General features: G+C 43.4%; 1 protein-coding gene across 1 annotated transcript in view; it reads right to left on the bottom strand.

The window, feature by feature from the left end:
• Nucleotides 1–17,270, bottom strand: part of MTCL1 (microtubule crosslinking factor 1) — a 95,227-nt gene that overhangs the window by 40,670 nt on the left and 37,287 nt on the right. The window contains exons 3-6 of the mRNA XM_010006868.1: nucleotides 10,193–10,252; nucleotides 8,078–8,152; nucleotides 3,129–4,454; nucleotides 2,018–2,173 (exon numbers count right to left, since the gene is read on the bottom strand). Coding sequence (XP_010005170.1) covers nucleotides 2,018–2,173; nucleotides 3,129–4,454; nucleotides 8,078–8,152; nucleotides 10,193–10,252 — 1,617 coding nt within the window. The remainder of the gene's footprint in view (nucleotides 1–2,017; nucleotides 2,174–3,128; nucleotides 4,455–8,077; nucleotides 8,153–10,192; nucleotides 10,253–17,270) is intronic.

Below are 17,270 nucleotides of genomic sequence, written 5' to 3'. Positions count from 1 at the left end.
AGGAACGATTTCTCTCTTCCACCATAACCAGCTCTGCTAAATTCATGAATAATGGATCGAACATCCATCCCAATGGGCTCTAACATCTCGCAGTAGCAGCTGAATGGCTTGTCTCAGCAAGAAAACAAAGCCCTGCTCTTAAGGCAATTTCAAGATATAATTTTCCCTTGAACTGTGACTCTAACCCACCTCTTTAACATGCAAATACATTCTAATAATACTGTGGAACTAACAACTACAGTGCAAAGCCCAAACAAAGGCAGATGTTTATAGTTAGGCTAGGGGGTAGTTTCAAGCACAAGTCAGTCTGCATTTGTTGTATTTAATCAAACAATTAGGCTCCCACGATGCTCGATGCTTGTTTTTCAAAAGAGGCGAAACATCTAAATGGAAGCCACTCAGGATTGCTTGGGAAAATTTTAATTTAAAATTCAGTTTGGAATGTTTAGAAAATTTAACTTGGAATTTAGAAAAATGGGTTTGCTTGCTTAAAAAAGAGAACATTTACCTCCCTGAAATGAAATGTGTTCTTCTCATGCTGAAAGTCTACACACAGTAAGAAGATCATCAAACAGTGTTATCCACTGGCCAGTGTGTATATTTTCACTTTATAAGTTAAAGCAGGTAAAGCTCATATATGCAGAAATTTATATAATAACAAGGCTGATCTAAGGTAAAAGAGAATTAATAAAGTGACAGAATTAAAACCAAAATATTGTGAACACTTGCTGTGGTGATTTTCTGACCAAATCTGCCATAACTATTGACCTATACAATTGCAAAAGGACCCATACTGAACTGCAAGGTTTCTCTACCTCATCATCTGTTTCACAGCTGAGGAAGACTTTATCTTTCAGTGAGAGACTTATAGTGTCCTGGGTATATCCAATATGCCTCCTGAGGTTTACCATCACCAGTAAAAGTGAAAAATTGGAAAAGAAGCTGCTGAACAAATTAGTTCTTCTAATACCACCAACACTCTGCAATGTCTGGATAGTTTAAACAAAACAAAAACAGCAAAGAATTACCTGTGTTAAGATGAAGAGCCACTCTCCCTTTGAAATCCAATACAGCATCATGCTGCTTGGCTACCAGCTTTTCTGAAGCTTTTTCTTCCTACTTCTGTTTTCTAGAGCTTATTATTGCTCACTCACAAACCCAGCTGTCTCAGACAGAATTCTCCTTTTCCCAGACTCAACTATGGGTTTCAGGTATATTAGGGTCACCGCATGTGTCCTTAGAATAAAAAACATTAAACTCACCCCTCATTAGAAGCTACTCTAACCACCACAGCTTCAGGGTATATTTGGCTTCCCAGTGACCAGCAGAAAAATTTTTCAATGCTCCAAGTTGCCTTTGTGGACACTGATTAGAAATTGATTTATTCAGGACCAGCTGTAGTGTCTGGACAATCTATGTTGATGATAAAGCAGCTACAGAGATGTTTACTGGCCTCTGCATGGATGAAGATTTAAATAAAAACTGATAAATGTTTTTGACAATGGAAAAGTACTCAACAACCCAAACAATGGAGAATTCTGCTTTAAACAGTTTTTTTTTTTTTTTTCTGGAAGGTGCAGGGTGCTGTGTTCCCTGTTGAGAATCACCAAGCACACCAGCATCAAACCCTCTCCTGTGCAGACAGACTGCTGACAGGCAAAATGCAAAGTGGTTTCTATCTGTAGACTTTCCAGACTTAAAATATTCAACAAGATGAAACCTAGAAGCATGATCTCACATCAGGCACTACAACATCTTTCAGAGATCTTTTGTGACTGTAGTGGGTCCCTGAGACGTAATTTCCCACTTAGTGAAACTACTGGGAGCAGGGTGATAAGTCCAAAGTCAGGACCAATTTGCTTCTCTGAAACTGCACGGGGGACAAGAGGTCAACCACGGATTTCACAAGGGGGGGTGCTGTGTTTGGTCCAATTTACCCCCCAAACCCTGGCTTCTGTTACTCATCTCCTGGCTAAGGCAGCAGGAGGCAGTGAGTAAGACGGGCTGCTTTGCTGACCTCTAGACTGAAACAGCCCTTGTCTCCTGGCCTGTAGAGTTTAATGTCTCCATCAGCTCTGCGGTGTGGGTCGGTGGTGGCTCGCTGGTGGTGAATCTCTCGCTCCTCTCCACGATCTTGTTTGAGCTGCCACTCCATCTGATCCCTCAGTTTGGACTGTTAGGTGCATGGGCGGTTTGTGACAGAAAAACAGAAGGACAGGAGGGAATAAAGAAAACAAAAATGGGTAAGGTAGATGACTGAAAAACTACAAGACAAAGAAAAGCGTGAACAGGAAAACCAACTTAAATACAGTGGCATAAGAAAGTGAAGAGAACAAAACTAAAATGAGGATGAGCAAAATGACGGGCTGAAACATCTGAAAAGCAAAAAAGAGAAAGAGAGGAAAAAAGAATGCAAACACTGGTTATGAGGCGCATGCAATGAGGATGCATGAGTCAAACCAACAGCAAGCATACAAGTCATGAAGGATACGGGACACAAGGCTCTTCCTTCCTTACTTGTGCTGTGCAGAAAAGCCATATCCAGTGTGGCAGTTGTGGCAGTTTAGACATGCGCCCATGGGCAAGGCTTTAGGCAAGGCAGTCCTTCGCTGGCTACAGAGCTTCTCACTCGCTGCTCGCTTAGGGGAGTGAGCTGTAAGCAGGCTTTTCAAAACACATCACTTAGAAAACTGCGTTTGGTTGGGTTCATTTGGCAAGGCTTTTGAAAACACGCCTGACACTTTTACGAGAGAGCATAATAAGGACCTCTTCACATTTCTTAGCAAGGCTGCTAATTGACATTCATCAGAATTTTTTATTTTTGTTTTTTAAATTAATCTCCTCTTTCATGGGGAAACACTGCTGTTACGGACAGAAAGAAGACAGATCTTTATAGCACCAGTGGATTAGCCTTTTTGCCATGAGGAACCGCCTCTGAATCAAAGGAGTTGTGCAAACAAACAAAAGGAAAAAACCTATAAACTGTTTGTTTAACATTACACAATTTAATACATCACAGGTCTGAAATAATAACAAAGCAGCTGTGAGGAAAATTAGCTCCAGGGTAGCAATGCCAGCAAGAAAGAGAAACAATAAACAGAAATAAGGCAAACAAGAGGCCGACCTACCTGGAAGTCAGTGATTAACTCCTTCCCCAGGTTACCAATGGGAGAGTCTCGAGACATGGACGTCATTGTGGATAGAAAACTGGAAGACTCTGTGAGATGGGGAAGTGGGGAGAGGTCCTCCATCTGCTCCTTAAGGCCCTCTCCAACGTGATCAACCTTCTCCAGAAAGGTCTGCAGCTCCTTACGGAAAGCTTTCATCCTGGAGTTGATGGTGTCCAGAAGCTCCGGTTCCTGCTTATCTTCTCCCCTTTCCTCACCACTTTTGAAATCCTGCTCAGTGGATGGGCTGCTGGTTATGTGCACCTTTGCATCATAAATCAAGCAGTCTGTGTCAGTGATAAGTCGGTCCACAGTCCTTTCGAGCCGCTCGGCCTCACGTTTGATGTTAATTAAAGACTCAGTGTCTTCTTTCACTCTCATGAGCTCGGTGGAGCACAGGTCGCTGACTTCTGATGGCTTCCCACTCCCAAAACCTGACGTCTTCTCATAAACTTCTTCAGAGTCGCTCTCACCCCCGATGGGCCCCTCTCTCTTTGGCTGAGGTGGGCGACCCTCTTCGCTGTCACTCTCCTTCTTGCCAGCATCACTGTCGGCATCGCTGTCTCTGGGGCTGGAAGTGCGCAGGCCCAGGTGAGATGCCAGGTCATAACGCTGGACGTTGGACATCAAGACCCTGTTCTCATACTGGAGCTTCATCACTTTCCCACTCAGCTCATTGATTTGCAGCCTGGCCGACTTCAGCTCCTCTTGCAAGGTGCCACCACACTTCGATGCCGTGTCATCCAACCAGCCTGGCTCCTGGCCTGGCTCAAACTTGAATTTGTTCAGCTCATTCGTTAGCTGCTTGTTGTGATCCTCAATTTCAGAGATCGACCGCCTCAGCAGTTCTGCTTCCTCTTCCACAAACTGCAGGTGCCGGCGCAGCTCTGTGGCCGACTCCACGGAGTCACCGTAGGGTGAGGTAGGAATGCTAGAAATCTGGTCCCTGCTGAGACACTCTTTTTCATATTGGCACCTCATATCCTCCATCTCAGCTTTAATCCCCCTGTTCTCCACCTCCAGTTCCACTATTTTTCTGCCCAGTATGTTGGCTTCCTCTTCCACCAGCTTCAAACGAAGCTTCAGCTCAGCCTCCCTGGTGCTGGGTGGGCCCCCTGCTTCCCCAGTAGGCAGAGGACTGTCCACGTCTCCATAGATGGACTTGTACTTCTGGAGCTCCTGCTCCAGTTCGTCCTTCTCCCTCCCCAGCTTGGCCATCTTCTTACGCATCAGCGCTGCCTCCTCTTTGGCAAACTGGAGCTGGCACTTCAGATCAGCGCTGTCCTCCTGCCAAGAATAATCAACCCCCCAAGGATTACATTAGAAGCACCATCAGTTGCTCACCTTCCAAAATCTCCACCTCCCCACCCTCTGAACTGTATCTGTTAGGTATGCAAACAACACACAGACAGAGCTGCGCAAACCACAGAGTTGACACTTTTCACGGCTTGGTCCTGGTTAAATTGGCAAAGCAGCTCCACCAGAGTTAAAGAAGGGGAAAAATAAATAAATCAGTGTGCCAGAGTATGTGTTCAGTGATGCAAGAATGCCAGCACAATGCTTAGTCTTTCTCAAATACCAAGAAAATTTTGTGGAAAATAAGAATGACTCAAATGAAAAGGTGACATGATTTGTTGCCACTTTCTGTTCCATTTATGCTTAATGATACATTTGCTCCCTTTTAAGTCGCAAAACAAAGACTACTTGGAATAACTTGCTCATCGTAATCGCAAATCTCAGGCTGCTTCAGCTAGAAAGCACAAAAAAAAAAAAAAAAAGTGTGCTAAGATGTCTAGTTGCCTTGCAAAGTGAAGACTTTAATTACCGGATCTCACAATGCTGTGAACTAGTTGTAGTGCCTAACTTGCTTTCCAAATAGGAAGCACTACTGTTGTCTCTGCTGTTGTTATTATTTTTATGGTGGATCAGATCGTGATCACTGCTTCTGGTAGGGACAACCATTTACAAGGGAGATTGGTGAAAACATGTGAAAAAAGGAAGAAAAAATTGTTAAACCGCAGTTACATCCAAATTCATCCCATGTGAAAACCTGTTTTTTTCAGGAAGCACCAAGGTATTACACGAGGGTTTGATTTTTTGTGTGTGCTGGGTATTTTAAAGCATCGCATCTCAACTCAAATGAAAACTCCAGTGTGTATTGTGCTGAAAAGAGAGAAAAGGTTAAGTAAATTCTAAGCCGATGAACAATTTCTTTGCATGAATCACTTTCATGAATTGTCATGGAGATACAGGCACTTGGCCTTGTAAGAGACACATTTATCAGCATTAGCAGTATAATGGAAAGCAGGCTTTGAAAGATGATCTCTTGAGACAGCAGATTTCATCATTGTTGGTAGGCCATGTGGACATATGTGCAATTATCTATGGAAACTTCATTTCAGTCTGGGAGCACTGTTATCTTTCACAAGCACCATTTTGTTATAATTCCTAACAAAGGCAACCAAATCCAGACGAAAAATGACTGACTTTAATTGTTCACCAAGATTAGGCTTTTAAAAAAAATTAAAAGATTTACAAAACAAATTATGGCTCGGCAACCTGAGGAAATGGTTTAATTTCTAAAGCACACAGCCTTGCAAATTGGTAATGGTGTCTTTTATTTTACCTAGATTAATTTTGCCCCATTCTATTTAGATATATACTAATTATGTCTTAATTTCAGCTACTAATACACAAACAGCCATAAAAATAATTGAACTCCGCTTTCTTATGGTGCTGCTTGGTGCTGGCTGGAACTTTGAAATAGTAAAGAGTAAAAAAGTTATCCTAAATGTCAATAACATCATAAACAATAGCCAAAGTTTCTGTCAATATGTGGTTTTCAGTAATAACCAGAAATCAAACACAACTGCAATCAGTTGATCAGTTGGCTGACTAAAACTGTGGTCACTGTGTTTCTGGCACCAGAAGCGTGAGTTTTCTGTGAATACAGTTGAGGTGTGTATAACTGAGTAACAGCAGAGCCTCTAGGAGACTGGCTTTCTTTTCTCTCTACCATCTTGCATATACACAAACACCCTCTTTTTCACATATTTATCTGCACATCACTTTTCATAACTTAAAACTGCAAATCAAGACTCTGATTTAAACAAAACTTCATGCAGCCTCCACGAGAGTCACTCTGAAGGCTCTGGCTGGATAAGGCTGTATGATGAAAGCATCATCTTTGGGTAGGGCTGCGGAATACGTTACCTCTTGTGGTTTTTTTTTTACCTCTGTAATCCAGCATTTCCCCCCCTGCTTCTCATCCGCCTTTGGCTGCAAGAGCCCAGCCATTGGTGGCACTAGGTGGGCACCTTGCACCTCCCTGGCTGTGGGCAGCTGGAGAGATGCCAGCGGGGAAGGGCCAGGCTGCCCACAGCCCTCTCCTCTGGCTAGGAGCACCAGGGCCCAGCTCTTCCTCCGGCCTCAGAGCGGGCTCCAGCGTCACTCCCACTGTGTTTCCAGCTACAGAAATAACAGTCATGGAGTTGCACATGGGACGACACACTCAGCATTTTGAAGTTTTTGAAGAAAAGGGAAAAGCTTTGATGGGTTTGGGGTCTGGGCCCAGATGTTTTTGCTAGGCATCACTGCACGACTCAATGCATCTGTGGAGTTAGTGCATTGTTGTAGCAGGACAAAACTGTTGTTAACTTCTTATAACTCCATTACTTTATTGCTAGGTTTTGTCTATTAAAAATAATAATAATAAAAAAAGATCACATTTGTAAGTTTTGGGGTTTGCAAGAGCTGAAACAAATGAGATTTTTTTTTTTTTGTAAACAAACAAAAGCCTCATACAAAACAACCGAGCTGATGGATGTTAATCTCGCCTACTAAATATGGATCCCATCTGGAAAGGTGAGAAACCTCTAGATCTTCCCTGTTTCTCTGCCAGGGAACATGACTACTGAAAATCCCATTTCCCAGACAGCTTATTTCCAAAGGAAAATAATTGTCAGGAGAGATCTATCAGCCAGATTGAAGCATGCCAGAAGGGTAGGACTCCAACCTTCATGCATCTGTCCATTGGAAACTTTGTGTAAAGAAATATCAGCGACTTCTTGATCAGTTGAAACCAAGTATAGAAAGCAAGAGGGTGAGACACCCACAAAGGCAGGTGGAGTTTTGACATATAAGACAAACTAAGGAGAGGCCAGATCACCAAAATTAAGAATAGTTCATTATTAGTTAAATTAGAAACTAAAAGAAAGGGGGGGAAAAAAATAAAAAAAAATGGGAATACAATCTTTCCACCATTTTGGAGGAACAGAAGGCTCTATTCTCAGGGGCTCAAAGCTCAGGTATGGCACAGCCTGACTTCATTTCACATCCTGTATGTGGGTACTTTTCCAAAAGGTGTATGTAGGGTAGACTGTATAGAAAGAAGGAAAATCAGTGCAAATAGTTCCATCAGTCATTATGCTAGTCATGGACTTCAAAAGATCATTAAGGATAAATGGGAGGTAATGAATACTGATAAGGACTGTTTGCATGCAATAGCTTCATAGCTCTGCATGGCACTTCAGAGGGATGTTAATGGGAAAAAAAAAAACCCAAAAAGAAAAAACCCAGATCCCTCCCTACAGAGTCTGCAGCCTAATTTAGACAAATGTAGAACGTGGAGATAAAGAAAGGAAACTTAAAGAAATTAACTTAAATTCATTATGCAACATATATGACGTGATGAGCATTAAAAGCTGATCAAAAATTCCCACATATGATATTTCTTTTCTGGCAAGAAGCCACAAAGATAGATGAGAAACCAACACCATCTCCTCTACCACCATCACCGGCTTGAGGGAACTGCCAGGCAGAGGATGGGTTAGCAGCTTTGGGGTTACAAGTCTGACGACAGGGCAGTACAACCAGCACCCAAGCATCTGGCTGAGTGCCAGCACTCCTACCTTGCGCTGGAGAACCACTTTTCTTTGTGTTTTGCCTGGTGCCTGGTATTTTCCAAGAAGCTCCGTTTTGCAATTCTGCTGAATAAAAACTTTTTTTCTTCAATACTGCTAGAGGTGGGTAAGCACTGCTATGAATTCTGCTTTTACACCACTTCAAGACAATCAGTTTCACAGGTATTATTTACTCAGTGTATCCTGTGGTGGGTGTGATGTTCCAGGTAATCTTTACAATGAGCTCTCAGTAAGAAAAAACACTGGTCTTGCCATATGCTATGCATATCTGAAAGCATAGGGATGCACAGAATCTAAGCTTGTGGTTGTTTTTCACACATATTGTAATGGGTTTTTAAACTTATTTTAGGCATTTTATTTATTTCAGGGTGGCTGTCCCTGAAGAGCAGTGTTTTGAACCTCCTGGGCTGTGTCTGTACTAACCCCTTAGGACCATGCCACGGGACCTGGTGGCTGTTTGACCAGGTCAGGGACTTGCTGTGGTACCCTCTGGTCTCAACCAGCACGTGCATCTGAAGAGATACCAAGGTTTGGAGGCAGCTCTGGTTAGCACCCTGGAGTTGGGAGACAGCCAGGGGCCATATCAATATAGAATATAATTTCTCAGTCTTTCCCAGCCTAAGGAATTGCTGTAGAAAACTGCACAGCCACCTTGCACAGTGCTGTTGGAATAGCTTTTATTTTCAAGCCTAAATCCTTTGCTTGCATGAGTTACAATATGTGTGTACAGAGTAAAGGGTTTTTTTATCCCCTCGGTGGTTTTCAGGATCACTTCCCCACATTGTGAGTGGAGCAGAGCTGACACAGGGTTATTCTCATAATTTTGTGAAGTCCTTTTTAAAGCTTTCCAAGGCAAACTGCAGCTGCTGTTAGTGCTTGGACTTGGGTGGAGGAAGCAAGCACAAGGAATCCACTCCCTCTGCACCACTCTCTATTTTCAGGGATGAGAAAAGGAAGGACAGGGCAGCCTACAAACCCCAGTGGACACAACTGTGCCTTCATGTAGCTTAATCTGTGATTTGTATGTGTGTGGGCATATATATTTCACCCATGTATTTTACAGACTTGCAGAAAAACAAACCCTCTGACCTGACTGACTATTTAAATAATTCTTTGCAGAAGATGCTGCAGGCAGAAAGCCCAGTGCACCATTTTAAGGTCTGATTAAGCCAAGCTTGTATTGGCTCAGTCTGGTCTGCTATGTCCTGGGAAAGCAGGCTGCAGCCCCTGGCCACCACAAGCCCCCGTCTGTCCACCCTACCCACTCAAGTGCAACATGTTGTAATGATTTATTACAGTCATTATTACAAATCAATGGATTTTCAGACTCCATCGACTCAGAGAAAACCCATAGGGTCTTGGTTCCATGCACTGGACCTGCCTAGGGGGTAGCAGAGGAAGTGCAACCCTTCTCTAAAGAAGGCATGATGTCACTCTTGGCTCCTTTCAAAGTGAGGTGAAACACTATCCCCATCTCTCTGGCTATAAACAGTAACCATACGGGTGCTGGGAAAAGCTTTAACTCCTACAGTCAGCACAAAATGCAGAGGAAACCGGGCAGACCGCTTCCCTGAGGCGGATCAGCCTACGGGATCTCAATAAAACCAGTGTCCGAAGGGAGGCTGAGTGGGCAGCTTCTGCTCTGTGGTGCATCTCAGCCTGGGGGAGCACAAGCTCACACGGTGGCCCCCCTGACACCAGGGAGAGACCAAACTCAGGGCTGCAACACAAGAGCTGGCGAGGTGCTGTTGCAATGTGTCAGCCACATTCCCTGCCAGGAGGCTCATTAGCACAAAATCTTTGGCACCAGGTATAAATTTAGTTAGTCCCTAAGCTGCGATCCAATTACTTTGTGAGGCAAGGTGATTTTCTCTTCTTGTAGAAAGCCTGAATCTATGGATACAAGCACAATGAGCCTGAGAACCTGCCTGCTTTAGAGATCACACTTGTGTCCCAAATTGCTTTTACATTATCTCTGGGAGGTCTCAGTAGATTAAGGCCTAATTGCACTCCAGTTAATGTGCCTGCTAGCCCTGCAACACCCATGACAAGAAATTTGGAGTTTTCTCATGTGCTTTTGCTCAAAATTCTTGAAAACCATACCTGGGTAAACACTTTTTTTTCTTTGTGCATTTCTCTGCTGCCTCTTCTCTTCAGGGAACTCTGCAATAAAAGGAACAGTGAGTTATTGATAAGCTAAACAGAAAGACTGCAAGTTTGGAAGGGCTCCCCACAATAAAACTAACTGGGGAGAAAGCAAGGGTACTCTCCTGAGCAGCTGGAGGTTTAATTTTTCGTATCAATCACTAAAAAAACCAAGATAATCAGGGCTTTGCTGGTGAATTTTTCAATGCACAAAATTTCCCACCAAAAGAAAAGGAATAAAATCAGTTAAAAGTTCACACAGGAAAAAAAAAATAATCCTTTTCTTCTCCTCTGGACCACACAACTTTTTGGCAAAACTTTCTTTTTGCATGGGGCAATGATTTATGTTTGATTAATCCAAGGCAGAAGTCCAAGAATGTTACTCACAGTGGATGTAAAACACATTGTAGAAACCTCAGAGGAAAGCAACACACCCCCCAAAAAAGGGACACGCATGTTTAAGCTATGTGGCGTAACATTATTTCTTAATCTATTCTAGCAAACCTACTGAGGAGCTCAAATAAAGACCAGGTAATTCTCCAGTTTATTTCTGAATTTACTTTAGAAATGAGATTTGATTGGCTTTGCAAAACTTTACATTACGTTCTAAGCAGATTTTTTTAAGACACAGAGATGATGTCACAACCACTGATTGGTTTTCAGAAACCTCTCAGCATCCAAATGGAAAAGGACAGTTTCCTGAGAAGCGGGAGGCGGAGCAACATCAGGATGTTAACAGCGTTTGTATTGACTTTTGTGTCAGGACCAAGTTCAAACTGGTGTGAACTGGATCTATTTAGAAAAGTCATAAATTTAACTTTTGTAGGCTGAAGTATCAAAGGGAAATGATAGATAATTAGTCAAATAAAGTGGGAAGCTAGAAATTATGGAATAGTTTGAATTCAAAGCTGGCAATACTGAGTTGTCTGTGCCCAGAGCCTGAAGGGTGATACTACGATTCTCTGATACTCCCCAGCAATCACTCTGACATTGCAGCCTCTTTTATTTACTACTTCTGTTTGTATTTGTTCTGTGGGGGACAATTTCCAGCTGAGGCAATGCCCGGGCTGTCCCAGGCTTGCCCACAGCTTGCCTCCCCTCTGGCCCCTGCGATGGAGCAATGTGCCCAGACCAGCGCTGCCTCCCGCATCCAATGGGCTAAATCCCAGCCTCTGTACCAACATGAACCTAGCACTGCAAAGCACGAGCCTAGCAAAGAGAAAGGGAAAGGAGAGAGGGGCATCCTGCTAATGAGATAAGTCCAGTCTCAGACCCAGCCATCCACTGGCAGAAAATGCCATGCAAGCGTGGGGACAGGCACACACACTCCATGCAGATCCAACCCAAGCTTTCCATGGCTTTGTGGTTTCTAACTCCTCAGCTACGCAGCTACTGCAAGTTATAACTATTGCATTCTAAGACAAATCTCTCATTCTGCTCTTTGTTATACACAGTTAAGTAGTTAAAACCCACTCATGTGCAGCACCATATGCCCAAGACGTACTACAGTTTATTTTTTGCTAATCTGCCCCCTACTTTAATCCAGTGATTTCTGATAATTAATGAAGCTGAGTAAGAAAAATGCCTTTTTATTATTATTATTTTTAGATACTGAATCAGTTTAATGAAAAAAGGCTTTAAACACTAAAAAAAATAATATGAAAGCCTGTTATACAAGCCTACCTGGGATAAACAGTTACTGGTCATTGTTTTTTTTGTTGGGTATTTTTTTTTGGTTGGTTTTGTTTTGGTTTTTTAATGTGGTATTATTCTGGAAACAGATAGGTAAGTGAAAGCAATCACCAGTCAGTCAGAAGCACTATGCCCTGGCATGCAAGACAGGTCACTGTGGCTGAAGAGCCATGGAGCACATCCCTGGCCCTCACACTTGCTGCTTTCCCATGTGACTTCAAGTAAAGGTAGCCTGAGCAAGAGGAGGATGCCTGGTTACTGCATTTGATTTGTAAGTTCTTAGAGTCAGGGATGAGTCTACCCATTTCTGTAGAGGCCTCAATGCATGACTGTAGCAAACAGCTACCAAGCATGCTAGAAATGCCTTGTGTCAAATCCTATCCTAAAAACCATCTTGCTCTTACTTCTAAGCAAAAGTTTACACTTAAGACACATTGAACTGGAGAAGCTAGGGAATATAAACACACGGGCTACAGTGTGTAACAGAAAGCAATAAAGCCTTTGCTCTGTTGTACAGGATAATATTTGAAATGCAAGGGGAAGGGAATTAAAATGTAGGTAGGAGGCATAGATGACACATTGAGAAACAGGCAGGTAATGATTTGGTTTTGGAAGCTCTAAGCTTCACTCCTCACCAAAAAAAACAGACTTCACAGATCCAGACTAACAAGTTTGTAACATAGTGCCCTAGATGGGGCCTTGCTTTAAGCATTTTCATACTGTTCTGTCTGGTTTGCGTAAGAACAACCTTCTGATCAGTGCTCAGCTGGGAGATTGCTTTGTATTTCCATAAGGTTGAGACTCAACCTTAGGCTGAGTGTGTCATCAGTGTAAAAAAAAAAACCCATGGGATATTTACCTCTGAGAGTTCCAGTGGATTACAGGGAGAAACCTCCCTCCCACTTTTCAGTGGAGGACTAGAAACACAGGCATGGCAACAAAGGACTGCCTGGCCAAAACCCCCTAAGCCCTCTATTGAAAGCAAGGAAAGATCTCCATTGCATCACTGTGGCACCAGGCTGCACATGTGTACGAAACACCTACCAAAATAGCTGATACTTCAGTAGGTCTAAGGGCAGAGGGTGCTGCTGCGAGAAGTAGTAGGTGGAACCCACTGCAAGCTTAAATTATTTAAAATGTGAAATAGTGCAATAAAGGAGCATTTCTCTATGATGGATAGAAGGTCAGCGTCAGAAGCCGATATGAATTCATGCTAGAAGGAACATTTCCATACGAACTTTTTTATACTCAAGAGACCAACCAGGGTTGACCATCTACCAAAAAGTCTTTCAATGATGATTAAATAAGATTTTATTAGCCCTTTGCTTCACACAGTCTCTTAGGAAACGTTACTTGCTGGACATTTTCTACCTTCACAGTTTAATTGCCGTTTGTTGCCACACCTCTCAGCTACCAAGGAGAGCTGGTACATGGGGGTAATAAATTGCCTGATATTAAAAAAATTAAACTTCCTAAAAGAATACTGATGTAGCTGCAACAACATTAACAGCAGGAAAGATACAATTATTTTCACTTTCCCTAGAAGCCTAGCACAGACAGGAAGAGATAATTTGTGTCTTTTAGTGAATTCCTATTTTTAAAAGTCCAAAAAGAATCCTACAAACTGAGCAGTGAGTGTGAGACTACCCTCATGGGGAACAGCAAGCAGGAGTCAATGCACTGGAATTAGAGGTTGAGCAAGACATGGAAACAAACTTTGAGTTAAGCACAATCATACTTGTAAATATATGATATGCCCCAAGTTTTTGTACTGAGGCAAGTGCTGAGTAGGATGAGAACTGAGCTGCAAACAGACGACAGTAGAGAAGGGCTTGAAAAATAAGAAGAGAGAACCAAGAGTCCCTAAGAGCTGCCAGCCTGTCACTTTCTTCACTGCTATTAAGAGGAGCAACTCATTTTGGGTGCTGTGTGGCATCTGCAGGCAAGCGTGGGCTTGCTCTCATACGCGCATCAAACTGAACCTGCAAAATCAAATAGTCAGCCATTGAAGTGACAACGTCTGCAACTTAAAACCAGAGAGGCTTGCTTGGAAAGTCCTGCCCTGAAGGCAATTTCTATCAGTGTGATGTGTGAAGAATTATGCACAAGCATCACTGGGGCTTATAAGCTGTATAAATAAAGTTCTGTGCGCAAGGATGGCTTGCCACCAATTGCTTTGAAATGGATAATCACAATCTTTATTTGCATTCATTAGAAAATACTGCCTGTGAGAGATCTGGCAGCACTCTTTTTAAAAAAAAACAACAAACACAACAATGTACAGTGACCAAATCCATTTGCTCTACAGCAGTAGGTGAAACAGACTGCTTTCAGATTATTTGCAAGGCTAACAGCTTCAGAGTTGCACATTGACATTTCATAACACAAACTAACTTCTTGCTAGCTCTTGAGCCCTCTCATCTTCAGGAACAAACAAAACATCCAGAGAGACATAATCTCTGCCCCACAGTTCATGACTAATTGGGAGATCTTGCCAACGGACCAACTTTTTCATACTTCATATTTCATCATTCATATTTCGGTTACTCTCCAAGAAACGTGGGTAATGTAAATGAAGGTAACTCTGCTTGGCATGAATGTGAAGCGGGAGAAAACCAAGCCACTTGTAACTGATGGTCAGAAGGTGGATTTATCCCTAAGTGATGGAAACCAGCATTCGTTAACTGCATTGCTAATCACTGCTCAGAAACATCTCACTGAAAGTATTTTCCAGGCTCTTTGCAGGACTGCATAGGTAGATTATGGCAGAGGATGACAAAGTAGGGGATCACCATGCTTCTTCTCTGGAAACTCCACTCTGCACAAATCCAGCTCTGCTCGCCACTGCAGGCAGTTTCCCTCTCAACATTTTGCAGCTTTGGACCTGTCAGACCCTGACACTGAGGGGGTGCATTGTTCCCCTTCATCTCACTGCTTCAGAGCTATCCTTGCTTGCTCAGTCTGATAGGCAATGAAAAAGCCCTTTGTGCAGAGCTCTGTCACTCTCAAAACACCCATTTCTGTAGCAGCATCCTGTTTATTGTTGGTTGGACAGAGTAGCTTTCCATTCTTTCTTAAGGCCTCAAGTCCAAGTATCCAAGTGAAGTTTTGCTTTTCTACTATCCTATGCTTCTGTATCACAAGGGCTGCACGGTGAAAGTGCAGTGGCAGCCTTTACTGCGTGGACTCTCAGATCTATCTATGGGATGGACTCTCAGATCTATCTATGGGATGGTTAATGGAACTGGAAAAGACAATGAAATTCTAATTGCTTTTCAATTGCTGAAGGCCCTTGAAAAAGATATCTCACCAAGCCCTGATAAAGCTGTGTTTGACGCAAGTGATCTCTATCTGCATTCATTCCCATGTGCATTTCATTTACTAGAAACCTCTAAATACTGCGATATTCATCATTCACATGACCCAGCAAAGCAAGCCATGTCTGAAATATCATAAGCATTACAGTTCAGGATAAAAGCCATCCCTTGAGTAAAAAAAGCAGCAAAGCACACTAGCTTTCAGCACCAGCTTAAATTTCCCTAACGCTGCATTACTCTATTGTGTTAAGCTTATGAATAGGGGCTTTGGAGGAGCCTCTTTCTTTTGCCTCTTACTACTAACACACAGCACTGCTGTCTCTCACGGCTTCCTGGTGCCCTTCACATGTGTACTGATACTGTCATGATATTAGCTGGCTTGGCATTTACAAATAAGTTGGTGTGAGAGATCTGGGAACACGCTGTGGGGAGGAAAGCAGCAGGGTTGCACTCACTGCCTGCAGCCCCTGGGTGGGGAGGTGGCACCTCTCAGGTGGATGGGAGATAGGTGGGATGGCTCAGCATTCAGATGGCTCACAACACACTATTTCACTTAATATTTGGCCAGTGGAGGCTGACAAGAGGACCTGAAACCAGTACAATCATGTTCATTAATATGATAATTACTTAATAACCATTATAGTAATAACTGGTAAACAATTATAGCCTAATGATGTAATAGTTGTGTTATTAATAAATTCAATTCTGCAACAGACAGATGAGATCCTAAATTCTAACTGGCATATCACCATCTGATGCAGTACTTCTCCCCAAACACTTTTCTTAATAGCTTCTTAAATTCATCAAAATGTATTTTGAAAGCCCCTGTCCATCCTACTTTGTTGAGACACAAAATACCCAAATTGCATTATGTGTCACATTATAACACACCGAGACAGAACTTCACTTTTTTTGTTTGCTTGGTTTGGGTCCTACTTCAGGTGAAGAAACTAGAAAGAAGCCTGGTAGATCCCTGCAGACAGTGCTGCTCCTCCCACTTCTGCCACACCAGTGCTGTGACCCTGACGTGCCAGGAGCAAACACAGTGATTTCCCCACACTGTGCCTGTCTCTTCACCCCCACGTCTCAGACACACCTGCTAACCCTCTGCTGTGGCATCACTTCACTCCCAGTCCCTGTGCCAGGAGAGAAAACTACAGCATATCCCTCACAAACGTGCCAGCCCTCCACTTCTTCATGGCCCACCATCTTACACCTGCAATGCCCACAGTAAGGTGTGCCAGCTGGGACCATCCGCTCTCTCCTCCCTGCTGGCACAGGAGGCAGGAGCAGGACCCCAAATTCCCTCACACCAGCTGAGCTGCAGCCATCCAACACCATCCTGCTCCTGGTCCCTGCACACAGGCCACAAGTATGTCAGCCTGCACCCCATTTGGAAAGGGGCTAATCCGAGTGGTATGTGCTGCGCTGACACTGCCTGAGCCTTGTAATTACCTCATTAGTGTTACAGTGTAGCAGACAGCCCATGAAAAATGTGCCAGGCACTGTGTACACACAGAAACAGACCTGTCCTGAAACAGCTTGCCAAGGGGAATCATGCTTACCCTGGGCCACAAAACCCTATGTAACCATACACGCCTGGTGCTCATAGCCAAGGACACGCCTCAGCGTGCCGGGAGAGAAACGGTGCCAGCCCAGCAGTGACAGCTGGGACTCTCTTCTCCACCTCTCTGGACAAAACAGGGGTTGCAAAACTCCCAGAGAAGACACAACAACTTGTATGACCTTTTAAAGCTTTTTATTTTTCTCTCGTGACAACACTTACTGCAGCAGCCTGGGCAAACTAGACAACTTGGACACAGTTCCAGATGTGCCTGCTCATCCACCCTCCATCCACATCGCACTGCTTGGCACTGCACACATCACCCGATGCTAGATGCAGACTGCCTGAAAACAGAGGCAAACTGCCCTCCCCTCTTCCCTGAAAAAAAATGCTTTACAACCCAAATTTTCTTCTGAGGGACCATAGCAAATGCCCTGCTGTCATGCCAGAGGCCCTTCAGCAG

Source organism: Chaetura pelagica, unplaced genomic scaffold, assembly GCF_000747805.2.
Source record: "Chaetura pelagica isolate M959 unplaced genomic scaffold, ChaPel_1.0 scaffold109, whole genome shotgun sequence".
NCBI lineage: Eukaryota > Metazoa > Chordata > Aves > Apodiformes > Apodidae > Chaetura > Chaetura pelagica.
The sequence above is the reverse complement of the archived record's forward strand: the minus strand, read 5'-3'. Positions and strand labels throughout refer to the sequence as shown.